Raw genomic sequence first — 24676 nt, 5'->3', positions numbered from 1 at the left:
ATCTGAAGAAAGCCAAGCAGGATCCTCTGGGCTGAAGCCTCCTGGTCTCCAGGCTCCAACCTACAGTTGTTTCAGGTTGCCCGTGGCCCCAGGCACAGCAAACCTGGAGTTCCTGTCAGTGTGTGGGGCCTTGTGCAAATCTTGGGGCTGGCACCTCATGAAAAGCCAGTGGTGTGTGAGGAGCTTGGGCTCCTGCTGATGCTGCTTGGCTTCAGATACTGCTCTGCTGGCAGCTTCCGAAAAGCAGAAAGGCCAAGTTCCAGTTCCCAGCCTGATTGGGAGAAGCAGGAGCTTGGAGCACTTGCCAGCCCAAACACCTCCCAAGAGATTCACCCCCAAGCAGAGCCCAGCATTCCTGGCCCAACTCCAACCACCCAGCATCTCGCCCTCACTCATGACGTGCAACAAGCAGCTAGCTCTATACAGGTGGTTCAGTGCCTCAGGGGCAGGGGTGATGGATCTAAGGCACAAAAGCGTTCTGTGGAGGTCTGATTTTGAGCTTCCTGCTCCCAAACTTAAACCCTCTACAATGTGTGAAAGAAACCAAGCATACAGGTCTAGCTAACAGCTTCTCTGCTCTGCCCGGGACACTTCTGAGAAAGCAACCATCTTCAGGGCATCTACCAACAACTCATCACGGGACCAAATGCAGCAGAACAATCATGGCCACCCTCTTTCAACGAGATGCTAACATCTGCAATTGGCTTTAAATGTTTTCAGAATGCTCAGCAAGTTAAGGGAACTTTTTAGAGACCCCATTTTTCTTCTATCAGTAAAAACAATCTATAGGGTTGGAACAAAAGCTCTGTGGGTCACCGAAACAGCTGGTCTAAGTTACTACTGGCTTAAACTGTCTGCATGCTAGAAACCATCCCTGCAGAGGAATCCTTTCTGAGCCTCTCCTCTACCTACCTACCACGTCCTGCACCAAGAAGGGCTGATCCCAGGCAAAAAATCCCCAGGAGCTGGACTTCATCGTCCTGATGGGTCATTTCCAACCCAGCATACTCTACAATTCTATGAAAACACACGTACACTCACCAAGATCTGCTCCTGGACCTGATGCTTCTTTGGAAAATAAGGTAAAATGTCAGCATGTTGACACAAGCAGAGAGCACAGCATCCAGGATCAGTGAATTTCCTGATCTTATTCCCAGAAATGGCTGATCCCTTTCTAAAAACCCTCTCCTAGAAAGAAACCAGCCTTAGGTGGACACCTGGCCTGAAAATGTGCTGTTTGGTGGTTTCAGGCTAGGGGACATTCTCAGTAATAAAGAGGGATGTAAGCAATGCATCTGCTCCTTGCCTGTGTTTCTGACAGTGCCCCAGCCTAGGGAAAAGACGGGTTCTCAACAGTAGGAATGGTCTTAATGTCATTCTTCTCTGCTGAGCTGTGTTAACTTCCCACCACAGTCAGAAGCCTGCACACAAGATGTGTTTAAACAGGATCAAGACTAGGAGACAAAACCTCAGCACATTCTGCCATATTTTTGGTGTAAACCTGCTGCCCTCCCTGCTGAGGCTTTGCTGTAACATTAGGCCAGTGACTTCACATAAAATGAAACTCCTGTAAATCACGTTCCCACAGGAACCTGTTTTAATTAATAATTCCCTTTTCTATTTCATATATCTCACAGTTCTTTTGTATTTTAACACCCTTCACAAGAAACTGGTTACATGAGCTTTCATGAGCTGCATTCTGAGGAGCCACAACCACCTTCAAACCTGTGCTCATTTAGAAGGAAACTGGAAAGCAACTGGATGCAGTAAATACATGGCAAAGAACACAAAAAGAGCAGAGGAAGGAGTCAGGAGTTCTGCTCCTTGCAGTGACATTGTTGGGAAGCTGAAACTTTAGGTGACATACTCACAACTGGAAGCCTCAAGGCCCTGTGCATAAATTGCTCACAGCATCCAGCGTGCAGTTGAACTGATTTAACTTCAGAGAAGCCAAAGCTTGCCATGCTGCAAACGTAACTGTGGATAATTAGTAAAAATCTCTGAAAAGTCCCTTCCTGGCCTTTGCAGGACACTAACAGGGCAAGTTCTCACCCCCTGGAATGTCTAACATTAAAGGCTCTAACAAAAAGACTTTCTCACCTCACCTCTACCCACCTGCTGGTAATTCCCATTCCCTCCAGCCAGTGGTTTTCCAACTCTTTCAGCAGAAGGTTTAAGCTCTCCAGACAGATTTCCCAGCCCTGACACACTGGATTCACAGGGCTGTTCAAAGGCTCTGCAGCAAGTTTGTCCTTTCCAATCCAAGGCAACGAGAGAGAAATCAGTCCTTGCATAGCTCTGCTGTTGCACACTCACATTCCCAGCAGGCTCTGACACTGCCCACCCTGAGAGGAATTCCATCATTTGCCCACACCGACTTGGCAGACATTTACCCTTATTTACATACAATCTGGCATCCATTTAATTCAACTATTAGACTGCTACAAACCACCATGTACTGCTCAAAGAAATGCCTTTTAGAAGAAGAGCACCCACACGACCTTCTGCAGAGGTTTATCAGACACCCCTGGAGCCCTGGTGGGTGGAGGCTCCATGGGGACAGACCTTTCGGAGACCTTGAGAGCCCATCCAAACCTCTGGGCCCAACAGTGAGGCTAAGGCATGGCTGGATGTGGTACACGCAGATACATGAGCAGTGAGAATATTTTTTTTTTTTTTTTAAACAAAACATCAGAGAAAAGTGTTTTATTGTTACTAAAAAAAAAATAACCAAACAATGCTCTAGTGTTTTAGGCCATGGATTCTCTAGCTCAGATTCATGGGGTGAAACATGTTAACAGGGAAAGTGTCTCATGGACATCTCCCCTCTGGCCACAACCAGGCACCTCCTCCCTTCCCCTTGGTGATCACATCACGTCACATCCTCAGGCAAGTACAGCAATTGTTTACATGTAAAAGATTAGGAAAGTATTTAATATATTTGTATCTTTTTTTTTTTTGTTGGTTTTGTTTGTTTTCTGTTGTTTTGTTGGTTTTGGTTTTTTTTTTTCCAAATAACTGATTTAGCAGCTGGAAAGAAGACAGCATCATGTGAGCAGTCAGTGCTGCAGATACCCCCAGTAAAGGCTCCACAGGTTACTCACGGTCCGTGGCCCACAGTTCACAAACCACATTTCAGGGCTTCCCCAGCTTTGCAGTCCTTGGTGACAGGCGCTTCTCACAATGAGAGCCGGCAGGCCATCTTTGGTGGCTGAAGAGATACGCGAGGGCCTCCCCGTCCTCAGCAGCAGCTGGGCTGGGAGCAGCTGGGCTGGGAGCAGCGCAGGGCCCCTGGGCAGGCGGGGAGGGCTCGCACGGCGGCTCTCGTGTCCCCGGCCACGCTGGCCCTGCGCACACGGACCGGACCGGACCGGGCCGGGCCGGCTCCGCTTGGCTCCTCCACCCTTCCCTGGCTGCGCAGGCACAGCGGCCGCGGGGCTGTCGGGTCTCGGCTCACGCAGCTGCACCCTCCGGAGCTCCCAGGGTCACAAGTCCCCGGATGACAACACTGGTCGAAGTCACACGAGACGCGGCTGCCACATGGCTGGAGCAACCCAGCTGGGGTCGGGCACGGCCTGCCCTGAGCCCAAGTCCCAGCCTCGGGAACCAGCTGCAGCCGCGTGGCCCCGCAGCCACGGGCTGTTCCCTGGCCAGGGAGTTTCTCGGCAAAACAGCAACCCCTTGTTTCCTTTCTTTTTATAAACCAACAATTGCTCTCACCCTTGGTTTTTGGTAGTCACACATACAGACACACACTATATGTACACAATTTGGGCCCGAGGACCTATGGCATGCCAAGGAAGCCAGCACCGCTCAGGATGGTGCACACATTCAGCAGCTGTCAAAGGAGAAGTCGTTTTACTTTCTTTTAAACTTGCAATGTTTGTCTTTATTTTGTTCTTTATATTTTGAAAATGAAAAGAAATAGTATTGAGTCAATTTCTTTTTTTCTTTTTTTTTTTTTTTTTTAAATATTTGTTCTATGTATTTACAAGCCTTAAAGTTGCTCTAAAGGTTCTCAAAGTATCACTAGTACTTTTTTTCCCTGGGGTAGCACGGTTTTCAATGAATTATTTTCGGAGCACTCTGGTCCGCAGCGGTTTTCTCAAATGCATTTTCCTTCCAATCCAAGGTTATGTATGGTTTGATTACTATTTTCTTTTTAAATTTCTGAAGCAAGCTGAGAGGCAGGCAGAAAAATCTGATGACAATAAAAAAAAATTGATCTTGTCCTCATCTAGCTCACCCCAACCCCCTTCAAAGTTTTGTCTCTTTGTCATGCTTTGAAACAAAACTGAGGTGCGTATGAAGGGGAGGGAAATTTATTTCTCTGCTTTTGTTCTATTATACAATTTGTTCACAGAAACTGCAAATTTAAAAATTACACTGGCATTTGCAGTCCTTAAAATAATAAATTAAAAGTTTTCAACTTGTTTTTGTTTTTGCTAAACAGATTTGTTTTGCTGTGTGTTTTCCTAAGTATCAGTCCTTGTTTAAAAAGAAAAGAAAAAGATTAAAACAGAAAATATTTTCTATAAATAATACATGTATTTTGGTTTAGTGCTCCCGCCCTCAGGTTTGAAGTTTACTTTTGTGGGTTTGTTTTCAAGTACCTTTTTGCCTCCATGATCACCTTGGTGTTTATCGGGTTTTACCTCTCCCACTCGTGCGTGTGTGGGGCAAGGGGGGGGTCTGCGAGAGAGAATTGGCCTTGCTGCACTGTGATTGGCGAAGACGTGAAACTTTTTAAAAAAATACTTAAATTGTTTCTTTTTTGTTTGTTTGTTTTAAATCTGTATTTAAGTTTTAATTATCCTCCGACTCCTCTTCGGCCTCCCGTAGCCACGTGAAGAACGCCGTGACAGATTTCAGTGCTACTCCTTTCCCGTTCTGCTCTGCTGGGTCCTTGCTGCTTTCCCACTTGTAGAAGGCATCCTCCGAAATGACCTCCTCGTCATACAGGCAATCAAAAAACATCCGCAACAAATCTGCAGTAATGGAATAACGGGAGGGAACATCTGTCAGCTTTGGCTGTGGACAGAGACCAGCTGCAGATAAGGGGATTAATGAGACCTCTTGGCACAGGAGGTGGTGAGACAAGGAAAACAAAGGGTTCTTACTCAGTTATTGCTTCCTGGCTGCTCACACTCAGGTGAGGGGGAAAACTGACCCCTCTGACACCGTCAGAGGAGAAGGAAAGCTGAGAAAGCAGCTGTGGGAATATGCTATCTAGAGATTGGCTGGCAAGCAGGACCCACAGCAGCCCACCTCCGCTGGACCACACGTCTGGATTCCCTCCAACCCCGTATTTTTGTGGCTCACCAGGAGACATAATGCCCAACTAATGCCATAAAAGGCACAAAGGACGATCGTGTTGGATGTTTTGAGGCACTCTTGGATTTTGTGCTGTAGATTCCCTGGGTATCCCTGTTTCTTTGGCTACTCCCTTGCCTCTTGTCCCACAAGAGTTTTCTGTAGCATCTCTGGGACAAAACTTATCAGTTGACCAACGCATATTATTCCCTCCAAGCCCACAGACATCTGTGGAGTAGCAATGCAGTAACAACATGCACGCTCTCACATGCCCAGGTACTACAAACTCAACACATTATTTTTTACTGCTCTTTTTTAGCTCCCTTTTTATCAACAGAGGTTTGTCCTTCCTTCTGTGTGGCTGCTCACAGGGACAACCAAAAGAAGAGCTGGCCTCTAGCCAAGCATCTGGGAACCTGAGCTACTCCCTCTAGCTGGGATCTAGACAAGCTGAACCCACTCACACCAGCTTCTCTCATCTGCTACCTACAAGTAAGGAAAAGTACATCTTCTTCCTGTCTCCCACAGGACCCCCTTCCCTTATGTGGGCTCAAATCCCCAGCACAGAGGCAACACTTACTAGGAGGTTGATCAAGTTTTACTATTGATGCTTGTAGTGCATAAAGTGCTTGTAGTTCCTTCTCTGTGTCTGAGTCCAGGTACTTGAGTAAGATGGGCACTCTCTGTTTGATAACAGCAGTGTCCACTCGGAAGCTGGAAGAGTCCGCTGAGGGGAAGAGGAGAAAGCAGGGTCAGCTTGGCACATGGCAACAGGGACAGATCTTTGCCTTTATTTATGCAAACAGCAATCACAAACACACATTGAAGTGGAGAGGAAAGGAGTATAAGAAACAACAGGAAGTATTTTTGGCTAATGGCTATTTCCGGAAGTCTTGGTCCTTACAGTTCCAAAGTTCAGCCACTGCCTGCAGTGACCCCAGCTCTAACACAGGCAGAAGCAGCACAACCTTAGTTTGCAGTGCAAATTGTCTCCACAGGCAACTGTTTTTAGAAGGTAAGAATGTTTTTATAATTTTTTTTCTAAAAATACCAGGGCAGAAACAGAATTGTAAGTTGCACATATTAAAAAACCATAAAAAATATAAATAATATACTAATATATAAAATAGATTAAAAGTATGCATTAGAAGTCTATCAGCCACAAGGATAAATTATTCAGCAGCTTTCAAGCATATCACGCAACTCAAATAAGTGATATTTTGAAGACAAAGGAAAAAAACTCAGAGGCAAGGTCAAAATTTAAACCAGAGGATCATTTTCCTTACACAACAGGGAACCTTTAAACACTGGAAATGAAGTCCTGTGTCATGTCTCTGTTAACACTAGGTGGCACGAGCAAGATTCTGTTCCCAGAGAGATGAAGGAGCTGGGCTGCCCCTCCCCTCCCTCACAAGGTGGAATCCAGCCAGTCCACTCCCCCAAATCACAGCTCAGAGCAGAACCAGACTCTTTACAAGCACTACTTTCTGCTGTGCCAGATGGCAACAATAAAGTTAAAGAAAACCAAGCGAACTGAGCAGATGTTTCTGGCTGCAGTGCTTTACTCAACGCCCCCAAGAGTCCAAGGCTCATGCGGCTGACTCGGGAGCCCTCCCTTTCCTGTGTTTCCAGCTGTATAATCAGGCAATCCACATAAACCATCTTTCCAAAACTGAAACTTTGGATATAAAATTCTACAAATCTGAGCCCCAGAATGCTTCTTCCTGCAGCCCATGCTGGGGTGCCCATGCATCTTTGCTGACACAGGAGTGGAAATGTGAATTGCCTTAATGATGAACTCTGTAATTTCCATCTTCATTAAGAAAATCAACAAACAGCCTTATCCAGCGCTGTCTGAAACCCCTACTCACACAAGGTCACTGGGACACACACCAGGGTCACCTCAGGAGCACCACACCCGGCAAAGTGTTCAGCTGTCACATGGGGAAGGGACACCCTGCTCTCAGGCACAATCCCAAATGATGGAAAAGCCTTAGTATGTGATAAAAATCAGCCTTGGGCAGGAAAATGTGATACAAACCTGAAAAATACCAAATAATTCTTTGCAGGTTTGGTTTGTGCGGTGTTTACACTGCAAGTTACTCACCTATAATAGCTGCTTTACAAACTGCTGTCATTAAAGCTCTAAGGAATGTAGGTGAACTCATCTGGCTTTCATCTAGATTAGCCTGGAATCAAGAGTAAATGGACCAGTTAAAAACACTGCAAAACTCCAGCGTTGAATCTGGCAGCAAGTCCAGGTCCAGCTGTTGCTGCAGCACAAACCCAGCTCACCTCTGCAACACTCAACTTCCCCACTCACCCCCTGAAACTTCCTCAGGGATGTCAAGAGGCAGCACCAGTTCCCCTGGGATCCATGTGCTACTGAACACCTCCACAAGGAGCTGTTTGTCTGCAGAACCAATCCAGCCACGCTAGGCTCCTGCAACGCCCTTACACAGTTTCAAGCTTTTCCAGCAAGCTTTACGGCTTGCTCCTTGGGTGGAGACTGTTTGCTTTGTAAAAGAAATTCAGGGAATGGCTGTGGAACCTGTGCAAGGCTCCAAAGAGCCTGTGGGTGATCCCAGATTTTCAGTGTTGCTTTCATTCCACTCTCAACTCCTCTAGTAGCAGTGGAAAAGTGACATTTCTAACACATTGCTCTGCCACAGAAACAACTGAACTGAAGCTGACCAAGATTTAGTGTAAGCACAGATGTAAATGCATAGGTTGGGTATAATTTCAGACACTAAACATCTGAGTTAAATAAGGCAGCCAGAGACTGAGAGCAAAGACTAGTGGGTTGACAGGCTTTTTCCTCTGTTTTTTTCTTTATTTTTATTTTCTCTTCCAGTGCCTGGCCCAGTGCACTGCGAAAAGGTGCTCTCAGTGACTGCACAGGATACTTTTACAGGGGGAAATTTGGAGTGATCCTGTTGGGAAAAAGTAGTGAGAAGCTTCTCTTCCATATTTTCAGAAGAAACAATGCAGCAGTGTACCTCTAAAATGTACTAAGTGGCAGAAGCAGGATATTCAGTGTCAGAAAGTCTACAGTATTTAAAAGGTTACATAGCTAATATAGCTAAAAGTCTTCTTTCCTGAAGCTGACTCCTAAAATACTGATTATATTTTAGATTTTAAATCTTTGGAAGTGTTGATTGTGCAGACCAAATCCTTGCAGTGACCCATACCCCGAGATGTTCAGACCAGAACATATTTACAAAAGCAGTTAAACAGTCTGCAGGGAGGGTGAAATCTTTTTGTACCTCTACCCAATCAAAGATTTGTTCATCATTCGCCTTGTCCTCAACAATGAGTTTTTCCAGCTGCTTATTCAGCTCTTCTGCAGAGAGTTCTTTCTCTGAAAGTGCTTCTGAGGAACTGGAACAGTCAGACTCCGTGAACTCCAACTTCTGCAACACCACATGTGATGGTGAGAATTAGTGAAATGTACTTTCCTAGGCTGAATTACACCAGACTGAAGCATCAAACTACATTTAATTCTGCTTCCCGGAATCTTTCAGCTGTTCAGTTATCATTACAACAATATAAACTTTCCCTGTTCCAAGGTTAGGAAGCATTTTACAGACACATGGGAACTCCATTGTCCAGAAAACACAATGAATAACCTCAGGCAGCTCCAGCCCTGCACAGCAGAGCACAAAATCAAGTGTGTGTTGCTCGGCTGGAGCTACAGGGGCTGGAATGCAACAACCAGAGCTGGCATTGGCTCAAAGGAATTGCAGCCAATGCCCCAATTCCTTGAAAACTGTGACAGAAAAGCCTCAGTCCCCTCAGCAAGGCCAGGCCATGGTAATAATTTCATTTCCTGCAGCACTTCCAAAGTGCCAGAACAGGGCAGGGGATCACTCAAAGCTCCAAAGGAAGACACTGACTTCCTGAGGAGCAGCATCAGCAAGAGCTGAGGCGCCTCCATCAGTCCTGGCTCCCTCCAGGATCATAATCCAAGGTGGGATGAGTGAATAACTGCTACCATTAATTGTGGCCCTTCTGCTGATTGTCTGTCCTTGCTCTAAAACTCATTATTGAATGTTTTTTTCACAGCTGGAGAAACAGGTCTCCTAGAGGAAGCCAGGTGACTGGAGATGTGTGTCTGGGAGCAGCAGGGACAGGCTTGTCCTCCCTGTGCTTCAAAAGATGGTGCTGTAATCATCTACCCCAACTTGGAGACACTTCACCCCATATTCCAACTGCACATAAGAATGGGAAATGATCTGAACTCACTTGTTCCATGAGAAAGGTATGTACATCCTCCCCTTCGGGCAAGTATTCTTTCCAACTGAGGCCAGACTCCCTCCATAAGGCTCCCACTTTCTTATGGCTCTGAAACACAAGCAGTTTGTCCATTTGAAGAGCTGAGGGACACCCTGGGAGCTCACAGGGGCCAGAATGGTGCAGCTGTGTCAGGAGGAATAAAGGACAGTTCAACCACCCAACAAATGCCCGGCAATGAGTGAGAACATCTGGAGACCCCGTGCAAGAGACACCACGTGTGCAATTCCCCCGGGTATGCACATCTTGTCAGGTGGGCAGCGCCTCGTGACAGGGAATGGGCAAGGCAGAAGTGACACGGGGGGCTCACAACGACCTCCGAGGTTCCCCAGGAGCAGTGACACGTGGAACAGGGCACTTTCCCACGGCCTGACACAGAGCTGCCATGGGTGACTCAGACCCTTCTCCTGACTTACTCCGTGACTCACACTTCCTTGCCTTGACAGTAAGGCTCTGGCAAATTGCTCTTTTGAGAAAGTTCCTCATTTACATGGCTGTTTTCTGCACACAGACCAAACCTCAAATTCAGGCACATAATCCCAAATTCTCTCCTCAGTTCCTAGAGCTTATGCAAACCTTGAGAGGCAGTGCCTCTGAGCACAGACACTTCAGCCTTTTGCAACCTCTAATGTCACACTGACCTTTGAGCCTCCTGCCTCAGAGAGTACGCTTCTGACACACACAGTTCTGACAAGACTAAAAATGCTAAGCACAACCAGCTGTTTCCACCCAAATGCTTTGCCAAAGTTTCACCTTACAGCACCTGCTCACAGGAGATCACTGAGTCGCCTAAGCCAAGCTGAGAAATGCAACCTGATTTTAAGTTTACAAAGCAGATTACAATTTTCAGTTTAATATACAGGTTGTTAAGAGCCAACTGCATAGTTCCTGCTCTGATCCATCAAGATCTAGATTAGATGGCTGATGTTACACTGAAATACCAAGTCCAGTTCTCGACCTGGACAAGGTATAATCAGAAAGCTGTGGCAGAAACAGAGACCCAAGGCTATGCTTCCACACCCAGAGCACAGCAGCTTTTCTTTCACAGAATAGTTTTTAAAAAAATGGAAGTTAACTGTCCAAACAAGCACAAGACTAAAATAAACAAATAAAAAGTCACTCTTTGCACTGTTGGACTGAAATGCTCCTGGAACATTCAACCTTACTTGAATGCATGCTTAAAAAATTAAAAAAAATGGCAAGTGAGGGATTTTACAGGGTTGGAATTAGACACTATCCAAAGTGCAGAATTTAGCTGGATCAAAAAAAAAAAAAAAAAAAAAGACAAAAATGGAGATGAATTACAGGGAAACCACCAAACTGGTTGGACACGCAGCTGTGAGGTGTGAAAGAGAGCTCTCGGAGTCACGGGGTGAGGAGGTGTCACTACCCCAGTGCTGGGTAAACCTCAAGAGTCGGCAGGTTTAGTTTGGATAAGCACACAGCAGTCTGAGGCCATCGGAAGCTTATCCGAACCCTGAGAACCTCTCCGGTCTGCAAGAACAGTTCTCTCGCAAGATTCCCGGCACTTGCTGCTTCTGCTCAGCCCAGAAATCCCTTGAGCATGTCCCTCTTGCAGTATTTCAGCACTCTTAGCTTCTGGGAGAAGCCAGGTGCAAAGGTACCTGCAAAAGGGAAAAGTGATGAGAAAATAAAAAGTTAACTCAACTTTTTGGAACCTCATAAGGCTTGTTTGGAAACTGGGGTGTGAGGCAGGTTTCCTAAGTTATCTGGACTGGCTGGCCCATCCCTAAATGTCCTCACGTGGGAATGGTGTAGGTTTCATGCATGAACACGAGCACTGCAGCCACTCCTCCCTCTGGAGGACAGGAACACCAGGCACTCACCATTTGTTTGCATAGAAGGTGCAAGATTTCAGCAAGCAAGACGCCGGCTCTTCCCACAGGAAGCAAGGGTTTGCTAAATTCTCTAGAATGAAAGAAAAACAGATATTTTTCATTTATAATTTGTATTTGGAATGCAAGTCCAGGGGTAATGATCAGACTGAGGCAGGCAATCACCTTTAACTTCTGCCAGGGAGGAAGGATTTGATTAATCCAGTACTGCTGATAAAACATTTAGTAATGCAGTGACCTCGTCACAACAGGGCTAATTACAAAGACTTGAATTTTACATCCAAAAATATGTTATATTTAATGTCAAATCCACTCATTTTTGTGGGATGCTGTATTTGGGTAGAAATACTGTTAACTTTCTTAATATACTGGTAATAGAAATAGAAACCACTCAGAGATAATCTCTGAATATGTAAGGACATACAGAAAATACAAGACTTCTGGTCCAGGAAATGGTGGTTTCTGGTCTTGCAGACAAGGTTTTGTGTCCGTTTAAGGCAGTGCCCAGATGGTAGAGACACAGAATCCCATAGTTTGGCAGGGACACCTTCCACTGTCCCAGGTTGCTCCAAGCCCCATCCAACCTGGCTTTGGACACTTCCAGGGATGGGGCTGCCACAGCTTCTCTGGGCAAACTCTGCCAGGACCTCTCTACCCTCACAGGGGGGAATTTATTCCAAATATCCCACCTAACCTTCCTTCAGTTGCCCCTCTGAGATACCACACCCTCTGCAAGTCTAATTAATTCCCAGAGCCTGTGTGCTCCCAAATGATCCCATTCTACAGCACTGATGGTATTTTTAAGCTCAACAGAAACAAACTTATGGATAAAACCCTTCTCCAAGGGTGAAATCACCAACCTCCTTTCCCAGCAGAGCTCTCAGGCTGGGGTAGACCCCCAGAGATCAGCAAGCTTTCCATCAGCTCCTGTGGGGAGCTGAGCCTCCAACACTGCTCATCCTTCACCTACTGATGGGAACCATGCTGAGCAGACACTACAGGCACAGCTGGGAAAGCATCACTTACTGTGTAAGTTCTCTCATAGAGATTCCTCCTTCTTTTAACACGGGGGTTACCAACTCAGCCAGGTACAACCAGATATGGGGTATATCTATGGCCATGTCATCTGCCATCTCCAGGGTCTCGGAAAAACTTTAGAAGGAGGAAAAAAAATCAAGTATTAAATAAAATTTAATTGGAGACATTTCCTTCAAAGACATCTGCACTATAAAAATGTTTTGTAACATAAAAGAGGAGTGAAGAGAGAGAGGAGTGAGCAGAATCACAAAGGTAACAAAAAACTGGTCGCCATTTTATGCTTTTGGTACTTCCAAACTGCCAAGACTGAATTTCTCCATGCAATAACATGGAGAATATGTGGAAAATACACCACCTTTTGTAGATCCAACAGATACATCCAGGAAACCTCCAGTTATAATAATTCTTATATCCCAGTACCAAATCATTTGCTAAACAGTAACATCTATAAAACTAAAAAAGCATTTTTGTCTGCACATATAAACTATGAAATAAACTTTCATAAAACTACCCAAATGTTTAGAGAAGGGGGTTAATCCTAACAGAATTCTAAATGTAACATAAGCAGTGAAATGTCTGTAAATAAGAGCTCAGAGTTCAGCAGAGGAGAGTTTCTCTGCAGCAGGAATTACAGGACTGCTCCCCAGTGATGCACTTTCCAAAAGGCTCAAAACTCTTCTTTCCCATGAAACCCTTGTAGGTGACCTCACTTCTCATGCCTGAGAGATGGTCATTGTTCTGTTCTCCTGCCAATTTCTGTCATGGTTTGTTTCTCCCCGAAAACCTTGAAAACTCTAGTGTCCTGTTTAATGACTATAAATCCACGTTTTCTCTGATGTTTCAAATCAGAAACCACCTCCTTTGCTTTGTTCTTTTCATCCTCTGCTGCTCCTCCAGCTTTTCTGCCACAAATTGTTTTCCTGTTGTACATCTTCCCAGACATGGGCTGGGACCAATGTTTATCCTGTGATCCCTCATTACATGGTCACTTCTCCTGTGTGAGTAAGTGAGGTGGTTTCTGGTGCTTTCCTCAGCACCCACTGGACACCACTTGCCCTTTCCATCATCTTCAGGAGTTGTTTCACATTGTTTATGTCACATTCAGGGCACAGATTATCTAAACTCCAGGAAACTCAGGAATCACAATACATTTTGGTATGTATCACCTCAAATGAGTCCCTCTGGCCATCAGTGCTGTGTGGACACAAGTGTATTTCCTGTGGATATAGATTTTTTCAGCTGTTCTATATGGTTTTGAGCTCCTAAACCTGTCCTGTGAGCTGGATGAAATTCAGGGACAGGCACGGGTGCAAGGAATTCCCTATTGGAGTGGTCAGTGGTACCACAATGACAGGGATTCAAATTAAAGCCAGACAGAGCCAACTTCTAGAGACTCAGTGCTGAAGAGTTATTTCATCTGCTCCTTCCATGCTGCATTTGTGGCTATCCCTGTTTTATCTCTCCTGCTCTGCTCCCCAGTGAGGACTGAGTGCCGCCAGGGACTTCCATGGAAACAGGGATTGTTTTAAGACTGGACACCAGGCTGGGAACACAAAACTCAGGGAACTGAAATGAGCCAGCAGCTGAAACTCAGGTCTCTCGAGGCAGTTCCAACCCATCTGCTGCATGTTCTCCTCCTCAGCCCCTCGAGGATTTGGCTGCTCCAGCTGATGTGTCCTGAGAAATGGCATCTTGTGTGTGAAGCCTTTTTCCCAGTGGGAGAATGGCTGAGGCTCTGTGGGTGCACGGGAGCTCAGGCTACAGAGCTTCCAGGTACTGATGTTGTGTGAAGGATTCTGACTGCCTCCTCTTCCAATTACATTCAGGGATTTGCAAAAGGCAAACAAGGAGAAATGCAGAACAGAACAGGGATCTGAACACACACATTTAAAGAGACACCTACAGACCTGCTTCAAAATAAAAGCTGATATAAATATGAACATATTTACATTCACTAAAGCATCTGAAACACTTTAGAATGTATTACAATAATATATATAATATTCCTTATAAATACACCCAGATACAGTCCTTCCAAAAGAACGTATGTAGAGGGCAGGACACCAAAACAAGGTGGGAGAGCATTTCTCTGCAGCACAGCATCCATTTGCAAGAAACACTGAGGAAAAGAATCTCTGGATTCTCTGCACAGAATACCAACCCCTTGAAGAAATCCTGCTTGCTCAGCTTTCCTGACTGCACCAGCTGATGTAACAACTGGCCCATGTGATCCCTGGTGATCTGACTCCGCTCCAGCGTGGACTCCACACCCACACGCACGAACACAGGCAGCAGGTTCTGGGCACTCAGCTCCTCCACACACTGCATGGCCTCCTGTGGAACGACACACATCAGTCAGGCCTCAGCTGAAAAGAAGCAAAAATGTGGCACAGGAGTGTTTCCTACTGTAACATTGGGGATTTTTGGTGGAATGAGTGAAGTGAGGCTGCCAGGTAAAGTGCTGAATTAGGCTGTGGAACCTCATCACATAATAATAACAAAAACAACAGTAATAGCAATAATGGAATTTATACCACTCACCTAAGAATTTTTAAAATACACAATCACATTCCAGGACTGCTTGGTGAAATGGCAGGACTTGTTTTCTGGATGCCACCAAAACATCTATTACTGCATCAAACATCAAGCCAAGTCAGAAAAAAAGGTATCAGGTCAGATTTGTTACTGATCTGACCTGGCACAAATGCCTGTGTTAAAAACCCACAGCCCATCAAAAAGCAGAAGATAGCTAGGCAGCACTTGGAGGAAGATTTCCCCTTTCTAAAGCTCCCACTTTTTGACTTGAGCATTTTGCAACCTAAACAAAGAAAACACTCAGAGACTTTGAAAGCAGCTCTCAAAGTCCCACATCAAAGATCCCCATTGCCATCACAAGAACCTTCCAGTGACCTTTTGGGTCCAGCCCACAGATCTCAGTGGCATTCCTGACAACAGGCACCTGCTCTGTGACTAGCTATGCCTTGAGTTACCAAGATCTGGCAGCCCTAGATGTGTTTCCTCAGACCCTGTATGGCCTTTTCCTGCAGGTCAGGAGCCTGGTGGTCCTGGGCTGTCACTAGGGTCACAGCTCAGCAGTTTGGGCCCATGGTCAGGTCAGACTGGTGACCAAACACCTGCAAAGGGCCATTCCTCCGCTCTACACAGCAGGAACTCACTCATGGGTGGCTGCAGGAACACCACTGTTAGTCAGAGATTCGCTGCACCTGAAGAGCACCAAGAATCGCCCAGTACCAAATAACTCCTGATGCAAACAAGCTGCTTTGATTCCATGGACTTTTAATTAGCCCTGCCCTGACTAATGCAATTCAGCTCCATTTCCAGCCAGCTATAGAAATGCATCGCTGTATTTGCAAACAGGGAACCAGCGTGGCCCCTTCACCACAGGCATCCAAGGGGAGCCTTTGGAGTCCATCATAAGCAGGAAAAAGAGCAGAGATTTCTTGGCTCACCAGCCCCTGGGTCCCAGGCCAGCTCACTGCCAATCAGAGCAAGGTTTTTTTTCTCCAAACCAAGTATTTAATAATTTATCCCAATAACTGTGATGTGAACCCTAAACAATCCATCATGAGAATATTCCTCTTTCTAATTATTAATTGGAAGTCCAATGAAATGGAAGCAGCAACTCTGCTTTTAGGGTGCCAAACCAGCAACTTCCAAGTGCTGCCATTTCAAACTCAGCAGGTTTTAAAATTTATTTCAGTGAAAGATCAAATGAAGCAGCTTTGCAGCCAATGTAACACTTCTTGCAAACTCCCCGGACAAGCTAAAAGGCCCATTTACAAGGGAAACAAAATTTCAAACTTTTAACTAGGAAGTGATCACAGCTGCTCAGTAATTTCCAATGTTTATTAAAAATCCTCTGGAGTAGTTTGTTCAATATTTAGTATTGCTTTATCTGCCTCCAGATCAGAACAGCAGATGCTTTGATAACTAAATGAAAACCTCTGTTTATTTTCCCACTAGCTTTTCTGCTTCCAAAATTGCTGCTATTATGTCACTGCTCAGTGATTCATGACAGACACACATCCGTATTGCTGCTTAAAACACACATGGGCTATTTTTCCTATTACCAGCAGGGCAGAAAACAAGCTTGGGAGTCAACTGTCCTGGGAGTGCTCATGGAGCTGCTGCTGTTGCCTGGCCTCTGTCCAGCCTCTGTTGTGGGCTGGGTGCTCACAGAGACACATCCTAGAGAGAAATCACTGCAGCCTCTCAAAGCTTTCTGTTAAGTGAGGTTTTCATCTTGCTTACCTTAAAATCATTAATATGCAAGAACTCATCAATGATAGATTTGCATTTTCTTTCTATTTCCTCTTCTGATAGTGAAGGCTTTTCTTGCACAGGAGCTGGGGGAGCTTCTGGCTTGGCTGGTGGAAATACAACAACAAAACATGTTTGGAAAAGGAAAATCAGCATTTTAGGGATGATATTCTGAGAACAGAAGTCACTAGGGCAGGTGTGTCCCCTACCCCATCCTCAGGCACAGGGTAGTTCTTTGATGGGGATTGGAGCAACTTGGGATAGGTGGAAGGTGCCCCTGCCCACAGCAGGGTGTTGGAACTGGATGAGCTTTATAGTTCCTTCCAACTCAAAACATTCTGGGATTCTGTGATCCTTTCCTGGCTACTCTTCCCCCATACAAACTCCCTTGCAGGAGCACAGCTGGCAGTGGCACAGGTCAAACACCTTCAAAGCTCTGCACCAACATTAAATAATTAAATGGGAGCTGTTGCAGCAAAGTTAAAATATGCTGACTGCGATGGGCAGCAGCCCAAGGCAATCTCCCAGTCACATCCCAAAACGCTGGTCCCCATGGATTGTCTACAACATCCTGAAGCTTCAGGACAAGCCTGTGCTATGCTGTGGTAGTTGAGGTCTTTCCCTCACTGCAGCAGTTTCCAGATGTTTCCCAAGGAAGGCACTGACTGCTGTCCTTGCTATAAACGTTCTGTCCACTGGGAACATCACCCAAAGTGTCCCCATTTTCCCACTAACATATCAGCCCAGGCTGGCAGGAGGGAAAAGCAGGAGCTGCAGAACTGACAAGGTGACAGACGAGTCACCCTGGTTGGGGCCACCATCCTGTGCATCAGAGCTGGCTCAGAAGGAGGGCTGGCCACAATATGGTGCTAAAAAGCTGCTGGGCACCATCTGTCCCAGACCCAAATCCCTGCCCTGGCCCTGGGGAATGCTTTAAAAGAGTATATACGGCTTTACTGGGCACTGGAAAAGCATTCCTGAAGAACTGACACTGATCTGGGGGACTTTATGCCCAGAAACCAGTGAGACAGTGACAGAGTAAGACAGGTAAGACAATGCCATGGGCTGGCACTTGCAGCCTTTCAACTCCACTGGATCCTATGGAGGAGCTGGTGAAAGGGATAAGCCAGGCCTGCCTTAGCTGTGTCACTCAGCTCTGGGAGGTGCATCCCAGCTGCAGCAGCCTCACAGTGCCCTGCACAGACACTTGTCACTGCTCCTGACAGATCCTCCCTTGTGCCTTTCCACGCATTCAGCAAGAGTCCCTGGGCACAGAGGAGCTGTTACCAGATTCCTTGGCTTTGTTCCTCTCGGCCTCAGTGCTGTTCCTGTCCATCTCCATGCCTCCTGTCAGCTGCTTCACCGTCTCCAGCATCTCCCTGCGCTGCTCCTCCTGAGCCTGGTTGTCCAGCAGCAGCTCCTTGCTGCTGCTACCCCGCAGGAAGGTGTTGGGCCGGGACAGGGAAGGTGGCAGAGCTTTGTCGTTCTTCTCCCTGCCCGTGCTCCCACGACTGCCGAACAAGAACACGCTCAGAGGTTAGAAAAGGTACTCGAGGACTTCACTGTGGGAAAAAAAACACCCCCTGAGCCCCACAGGATTGTTGACTCCATTTCTTACAGCTGTACCTACAAACAAAATTAACTCAATTTCAGGGATGCACAAACTCAAATACCCAGAGTAGACAGGCTAATGCTTCCTAGAGAACAAAAGGAAAAGCAATGATCTACAGCACCCATTTTATACACGGAATAGTGAATTTTATAACACAAGACTCTGATCCACTTTGAAATAGTGTGAGAGCTTCAGATTAGATGTAACAAAAAAAATCCTCCTTGTTGGGGGGGGGAGGCTCTGGCACAGGGTGCCCAGAGCAGTTGTGGCAGCTCCTTGATGCCTGGCAGGGTTCAAGGCCAGGTTGGCCAGGGCTTGGAGTAGCCTGGGATAGTGAAAGGTGTCCCTGCCCATAGCAGGAGGTGGGAATAGGTGATCTTTCAACTCTCTCCTACCCAAAACATTCTGTGATTCCATGAGAGTCGTATTTTTTACCCATTCATTGAAAAATACCTCCCAAACAGTGAAGGCTCCCAACAACAGCTGGAAACGACCTGTCCTATTAATTATTGTGTTAATGAGTAAGATGGGCAAAATGATGCTAAAATGGAATAATTTCCAGGTAAGTCCAAGTTTTACGTGAAATTGGAAGGAAAACATTAGAGGCACAACCCAGGAAAACACTTCAGCAGCTTGTGTGCACTGTAAGGAAGATCCAGTGGCACTTTAAATGAACTGTGCATCTATAAACCGGGTCTAGAGTTAATAAATTATTGAGGGTTAATACATGTTTCATGCTCCAAGCTGGAGTGGTTGCAGCCCTGAAGGAATTGGAGTGAGAGAAAGGCTCTGCAGTTTTTTGTTGGATGCGGGAGCATGGGCAGGTCACATCTGCTAGGAAGGGTCAGACATGGTTTTATGCTTCATTTCTGCCACGTTTTAGGTGTGCTCTCCTGGATAAATAAACCTACTGACCTGGCTGAATTCAGAGCTATTAAATCCAACCTATTTATTACTACATTTTATCTGAAGAGTTTTTAATCTGTTAAACACAACTACCCTTGGCTGAAGGGTGAAGAGGAAACAAAAACATTAATCAAAATGGTTTTAAAAATTAATTCCACCTCTCTCCTATGATATTATAATATACAGGCATGTTCAAAGCTGACTCAGGGGGAAAAAGGACCCAGGCATTCCTGGAAAAGCAAGGAATTCTCTTCTTTCTGAGAGCTAGTGCCCAGAGGAGGGGGTGCAAAGTGCAACAGTGAAGAGTGATGGAGTGACACTCACCTCGTTAAGGCCCTGCGAGATTCTAGTTCTGAAGATGCAGATGAGGCAGATACTGGGGAGACTGGAGGCTGCAGGGCAGAAAATCTGTTCAGACTTGTGGCACTTGGTCGCAAGGAGTCTGGAGATCGTGGAGACAACACAGAGCAGAGCAACAAGGTCAGGACTGCTGATAACCTCAGTATCACTGAGCAATTTCAGAGCCGGGGGGACAGAACTGCAGGAAAAGGCAGGTCCTGCCTCACTTTAACCCTTCTTGCCAGGAGGTCACACAAAGGGGAAGGACAGGAGGCTGACAGAGCTCTCCTTGGAGACTGCAGTTCCTCCCAAGGGGCAGCTCTGATATCTGCCCTGTGAGCAGGGACAGGACTGAAGGAAAGGCTTGAGCTGTGTCAGGCTTAGGCTGGATATCAGGAAAGGTTCTTCCCTCAAAGGGTGCTGGCACTATCCAGGCTCCCCAAGGAATGGGCACGGCCCTGAGGCTGCCAGAGCTCCAGGGGCCTTTGGACAGGGTGGGATTGTTGGGGTATCTGTGGAGGGCCAGGGGCAGGACTCTGATCCCTGTGGGTCCCTTCTAGCTCAGGATATTCCATGATTCCCATCCAAATCTGCTTTTTGGCAGCAAGGCCGAGGGTGAGGGCCCATCCTGACTTACCCATCTCGCTTGCCTTGGCTCCACCACTGCTGCCCTTCCCCCAGCTGCCCAACTGGGCTTTAGGCACAAGCTGAATCTTCTCATCTATTGTGGGCTGTAAAATACACCAGGATGTACAATTACAATGGCAAATCGTACAGTGTAATAATAAATGGGAGATTTTTTGGAAATAATCCCAGTCTTATGAACACCATAATACACTTTACATATTTTGGAAGACCAAACTGTGGCCCAAGACAGAAGACACAAACAACAAAGAGCATCACAAGAGCATCTTCCAAATATCAGTGAGAGACATACACAGTGAGCAGGAGCTCCTTTTTCTTGGGAATTCTGAAGCTCAGGAAGGTGGAAAAACTCAGTATATCTGTACTTGAAAAATGTTCAGTTTGTTTGTGATGTGCAACCTAATTCCACTGTCCATCAACTCTCCAGTCATGGCTTTGGGGGAACTTGCAGGGCACCGAACAATCCAGAGGGCAAAGGATGACAATAGGTCACAGAACTTGGAGGGAAGAAGTTGTGTCTGGCAAGAAGAGAACACTGATTTTACAATGTTCAGTGGAGAATTTATTGACAAGGAGGTTGTGACCTTGCAGATCTCAGGGGAGCTCCTCTCTCCTTCCAAAGCAGCTGCTGTGGAACCAGCTCCATTTGTATGGAACAAAGAAGAAGGGCTTTTCCCAGATGAGACATAAGCCCAGGTAGGAGGAGGCTGAACCTTTCCTGCTAATGAAGTTTTGAAGACTGTTTTATGACTTTCAGAAGGAACAAACTGACTGGATCTGCAGAAGAGCTGCAGTCGGTCCAGATCCTGCTTTATGGCTCTCCAAGAATCCAGGAACTGAGTGTAAAAATTCAGGGTGAGTGACATTAAGTGGGACAAGGGAATGTTTAGGAGTCAATGATTTATGCAAAGGCCAGACTTTTCCTTGGCAAGAAAACCCAGAGCTGTTCTGATACAAAGGAGAAATCTCCAACTTGCCCAACCTGAAGCCTGGAAAACCAAAATCCAACCAGTCCCAAATCCACCCGTCGAATGGTGAAATAACAGGAAGATGCTCATCTGAAGGATGAACATGAGGGGATGCAGCCATGCCACCAAGACGAGAAACCTCTAAAAGCAGTCACAGCTCTTCCCATTCTACTGGAGCCTCCTAAGTCTGAAGTGCTGCTGTTTGTGACACAAAGTAGATGTGGCCTCCCTGTTTTAATGAATAGCAGCATCAGAATAGGGTCTCAAGAACTTGAGGCAGCCGAGAATTTCCAGCAGGTGTTTGAGACCCATGGAAAATGAGTGCTGTGCTGCATCTCCATGTCACACAATACCCTAGCTCACATTTTCATCACTGAATAAAATGCAGATTTTCTGACTGTGAGAGCTTCTGGATTACTAAAAGAACACTGTGAACCTGAGAAAGTAAGTCTGCACACTCCTTTCCCTCAAGTTTTGACCTGTACACACCATCCCAGTCCTTCCTGACTAACAGATGTTTTATTGTCCTGAAGGAGGCTTGTGCTGGCACCTACCTTGGTGATTTTAAGGAACTTGGTGGGGTCCAACACTCTGCTGTTCTTTGCCCCCTGCACAGTGTTCCAGCCGCCTTCATCGACCCGCGGGACACCTGAAGATGAAAAACAGAGCCTCCCTCAGCTCATCCCGCTGCTCTGACTGACAGGGTCCTGCTCAGGAACATCTTTCACACTGACATGACATAACCAGCCTGCCCTTGTGTTCTCACACAACAGTCTGGACATAACAGCTCTCACTCCTTTCAAGGGCTGCTTTTGGAAGGGATGGTTCCTGGCTGGATTTATCTGCATTTCTCTGGGTGCTGCACGTTCATGAGCTCAGGGAAGGAGTAGATGAGATGCCTTCCCTGACCAGAGCCTCACTCACCCCACAATTATTCCTGCAGCGCTTGGCTGGTCTGACATGGAGACCCTCAGGCACTCCCAGGTTCCTCACCTTCTCCTGGTGTCTACTTTTAGGATAATTAAAGTCTACATGTATTTTCTTTACAACCTGTTTTCAAAGCACTTCCATTCGACAATCCTTAGTACTGAAGAATCCCCAAAATTACTTTCTCCTTGCCCTGGTCTGTCCCAATCTTCATTTTCCCAGTCATTCCAAATTCATCTTCAGGTAGTTCCCTGAGGGCCAGGAGCAGTTTAAGGTGACGCCAAGACACTCCTTCAGACAGAGTCAGCACCTCATGACTTTAACAACTAAAGACAACATGGTTACTCCTGAAATGAGATGTTCTTGTCTTGAAATGAGACTCTGCAGTGCATGAGAATGGATGGTAAATCTGACTGATAAGTAATAACTTGTTAGAAGAGATTTTTGGCAGCCTGTCACAAAATCAAACATGGTTTGCATGAACGGAAAGCTTAAGAACTGCTGGCCTGTGGTTGGCTATTTTCACCCATGAGATTTGCCCCTGAAAATCCCCACAGCCAATCCATGGTAGATCTGTTCCTTTTCCAGCCTCTGCCATATCAGGCCCCATGCCCCGTACCCATTACACTTAGGAAAAAAAACCCCACAGATTTTTTCCTTTTATGTAGGATTCCCTCTAAGGCCACTGGATATGAAATGAGTGGCAGGAACTTGGCTTTTACTTTACCCGGTCTCCTCTTGTCTTTGGTCATGAGTTGTTGCACCTTCCTCTGTTCCTCCTGCTCTTCAATCTTGGCTTCTTTATGGATCTGCTCGATGGTCTTGGGGCCCTGGTCTGCTCTTCGTGACACCCAGTTACACTGGGGAAGAAGCAAAAAGAACCAAACATGTGTTCAGGGAAACTTCCAGGGGATCATCAAACACAAGTAATTTGAACACTAAGAATAAGGCCTCATCCTCCCACCCTTGTCATGCCTTAGAGGGGCTGCAGAAAATCCTGTGGAGCTGAGACACATTATGGACACGGTTATCCCAGCACCAGAGAGCAGAACCTTGTACTCAGGTACAGAGACTGCAGCAAAAAACCTGACTAAATTCAGGACACCTTAACACCCAACCTGCACATTCCCAGCTTCTCTTTCAAGGTTCAGAGGAAAGAGAAAAGCTGCTGTCACTCTCTGTTTATGACTGATACCCTTGGTGGGAGCCTTTCCTCCAAGCTTGAGGGAAAAAATGAAACCTTGAAAATAAAAAAAAGCAAGAAGTGACTGATTTTAAGTGGAGACAGTACTTTGTACTCCAGGAATGGTGATGGCTGACACAAGAATCCTGCAGAGAGAAGCTGTCACTCCAAAACCACTTTCCTCGCTTGGTGGGTCTTTTCAGCCATGCAGTGCCCAGATCCTTCCAGCCCTGGAATGACCACACTGTCCCTTATCTTGCTGCAGCCTCATTACAGCTCTCAGGGTAATTATCAGCTCTCAGGTAATTCTCTACCTGCAGCCAAAATGGTGACTTCAGGCATGCAACCCAAACCAGCTCCCCTGGTGGGGAATTACATGTGCTGGGAAGGTTTGTTCCACCCATGGTCATGTCTTCACCTGCACAGTGAGGAATCCCCTGCAGCACATGTGTACTGACCACAGCACCAGGACAACATGGAAACATTTCCTGGCTTTGAACAGTCAGACTTTGGGGAGAAGTGGAACAGATCTCCCCCTAACAACACTTGAGACATGAACCCCTGTTCTTTCATGAGAGCTTATCCAGCCTGGATATGGAAGGGAACATGACAGACTGGCACGAGAGCTGGGTATCTTCACCTGGAGAAGGCCCCAGGGCCTAAAGGGGCTACAGGAGAGCACGAGAGAGACTTGGGACAAGGGGGAATGGCACAAAGCCACTGCCATAGGGCAGGGTCAGATGGGATATTGGAAGAAATTCTTTACTCGAAGGATGGGGAGGCCCTGGCACAGGGTGCTCAGGGAAGCTGTGGCTGCCCCTGGATCTCTGGCAGTGTCCAAATCCAAGTTGGATGGAGCTTGGAGCACCCTGGGACAGAGGAAAGTGGCCCTGTCCATGGAACGAGATGATCCTTAAAGTTCCTTCCAACCCAGACCAGTGCAGCCTTCCATGATTTCATGCTTACGTCACTGGAGCTAGGACCTACCAGCCTTAGGTCTATTACATCCTGAAGCATGAACCGAATCCTTGAGGAGGTTTTCCTTTCTTTCACAATCTTCTCCATCTGATTAAAATACTGGTCCATGCGGGGCTAGACAAGAAAAATATCATCAGCACGTTGTGGAGAAAAATGAAAACACTTCCTTGAGGGGCACACAGCAGGTCCCGCATTCCAGGATTTCTGTGCCAGAAACATCAGGGACACAGGGCTGCTCCTCAGAGAGGTGAGTGCTGGGTCCTGTACACTCCTCCAGGATGGATTTGAGGGTGCACAGGGCAGCATGTGCAGGAGATGAGGCACAACTGTACAGACA

At 46.4% G+C, this 24676-nt stretch overlaps 1 protein-coding gene across 26 annotated transcripts in view; it reads right to left on the bottom strand.

Annotated features, from left to right (window-relative positions):
• Positions 1–2691: 2691 nt before the first annotated feature.
• Positions 2692–24676, bottom strand: part of EIF4G3 (eukaryotic translation initiation factor 4 gamma 3) — a 143055-nt gene continuing 121070 nt past the window's right edge. For 20 of the 26 annotated variants that reach the window (XM_033079774.2, XM_033079779.2, XM_033079780.1 and 17 more), the window contains 15 exons: positions 24349–24453; positions 22906–23038; positions 21806–21900; positions 20276–20369; positions 19624–19741; positions 18069–18292; positions 16773–16891; positions 14662–14834; positions 12489–12614; positions 11454–11535; positions 9559–9657; positions 8580–8726; positions 7421–7502; positions 5894–6040; positions 2692–4988 (listed from right to left, as the gene is read on the bottom strand). In XM_033079774.2, coding sequence (XP_032935665.1) covers positions 4807–4988; positions 5894–6040; positions 7421–7502; positions 8580–8726; positions 9559–9657; positions 11454–11535; positions 12489–12614; positions 14662–14834; positions 16773–16891; positions 18069–18292; positions 19624–19741; positions 20276–20369; positions 21806–21900; positions 22906–23038; positions 24349–24453 — 1926 coding nt within the window. In that variant the 3' untranslated portion in view covers positions 2692–4806. The remainder of the gene's footprint in view (positions 4989–5893; positions 6041–7420; positions 7503–8579; positions 8727–9558; positions 9658–11453; positions 11536–12488; positions 12615–14661; positions 14835–16772; positions 16892–18068; positions 18293–19623; positions 19742–20275; positions 20370–21805; positions 21901–22905; positions 23039–24348; positions 24454–24676) is intronic. The other 6 variants (XM_033079778.2, XM_033079781.2, XM_042779962.1 and 3 more) reach the window with 1 other exon arrangement.

This window comes from Catharus ustulatus, chromosome 24 (assembly GCF_009819885.2).
Source record: "Catharus ustulatus isolate bCatUst1 chromosome 24, bCatUst1.pri.v2, whole genome shotgun sequence".
Taxonomy (NCBI): domain Eukaryota; kingdom Metazoa; phylum Chordata; class Aves; order Passeriformes; family Turdidae; genus Catharus; species Catharus ustulatus.
Note: the sequence above shows the minus strand (reverse complement) of the source record. Positions and strands in the feature narration are given on the sequence as shown.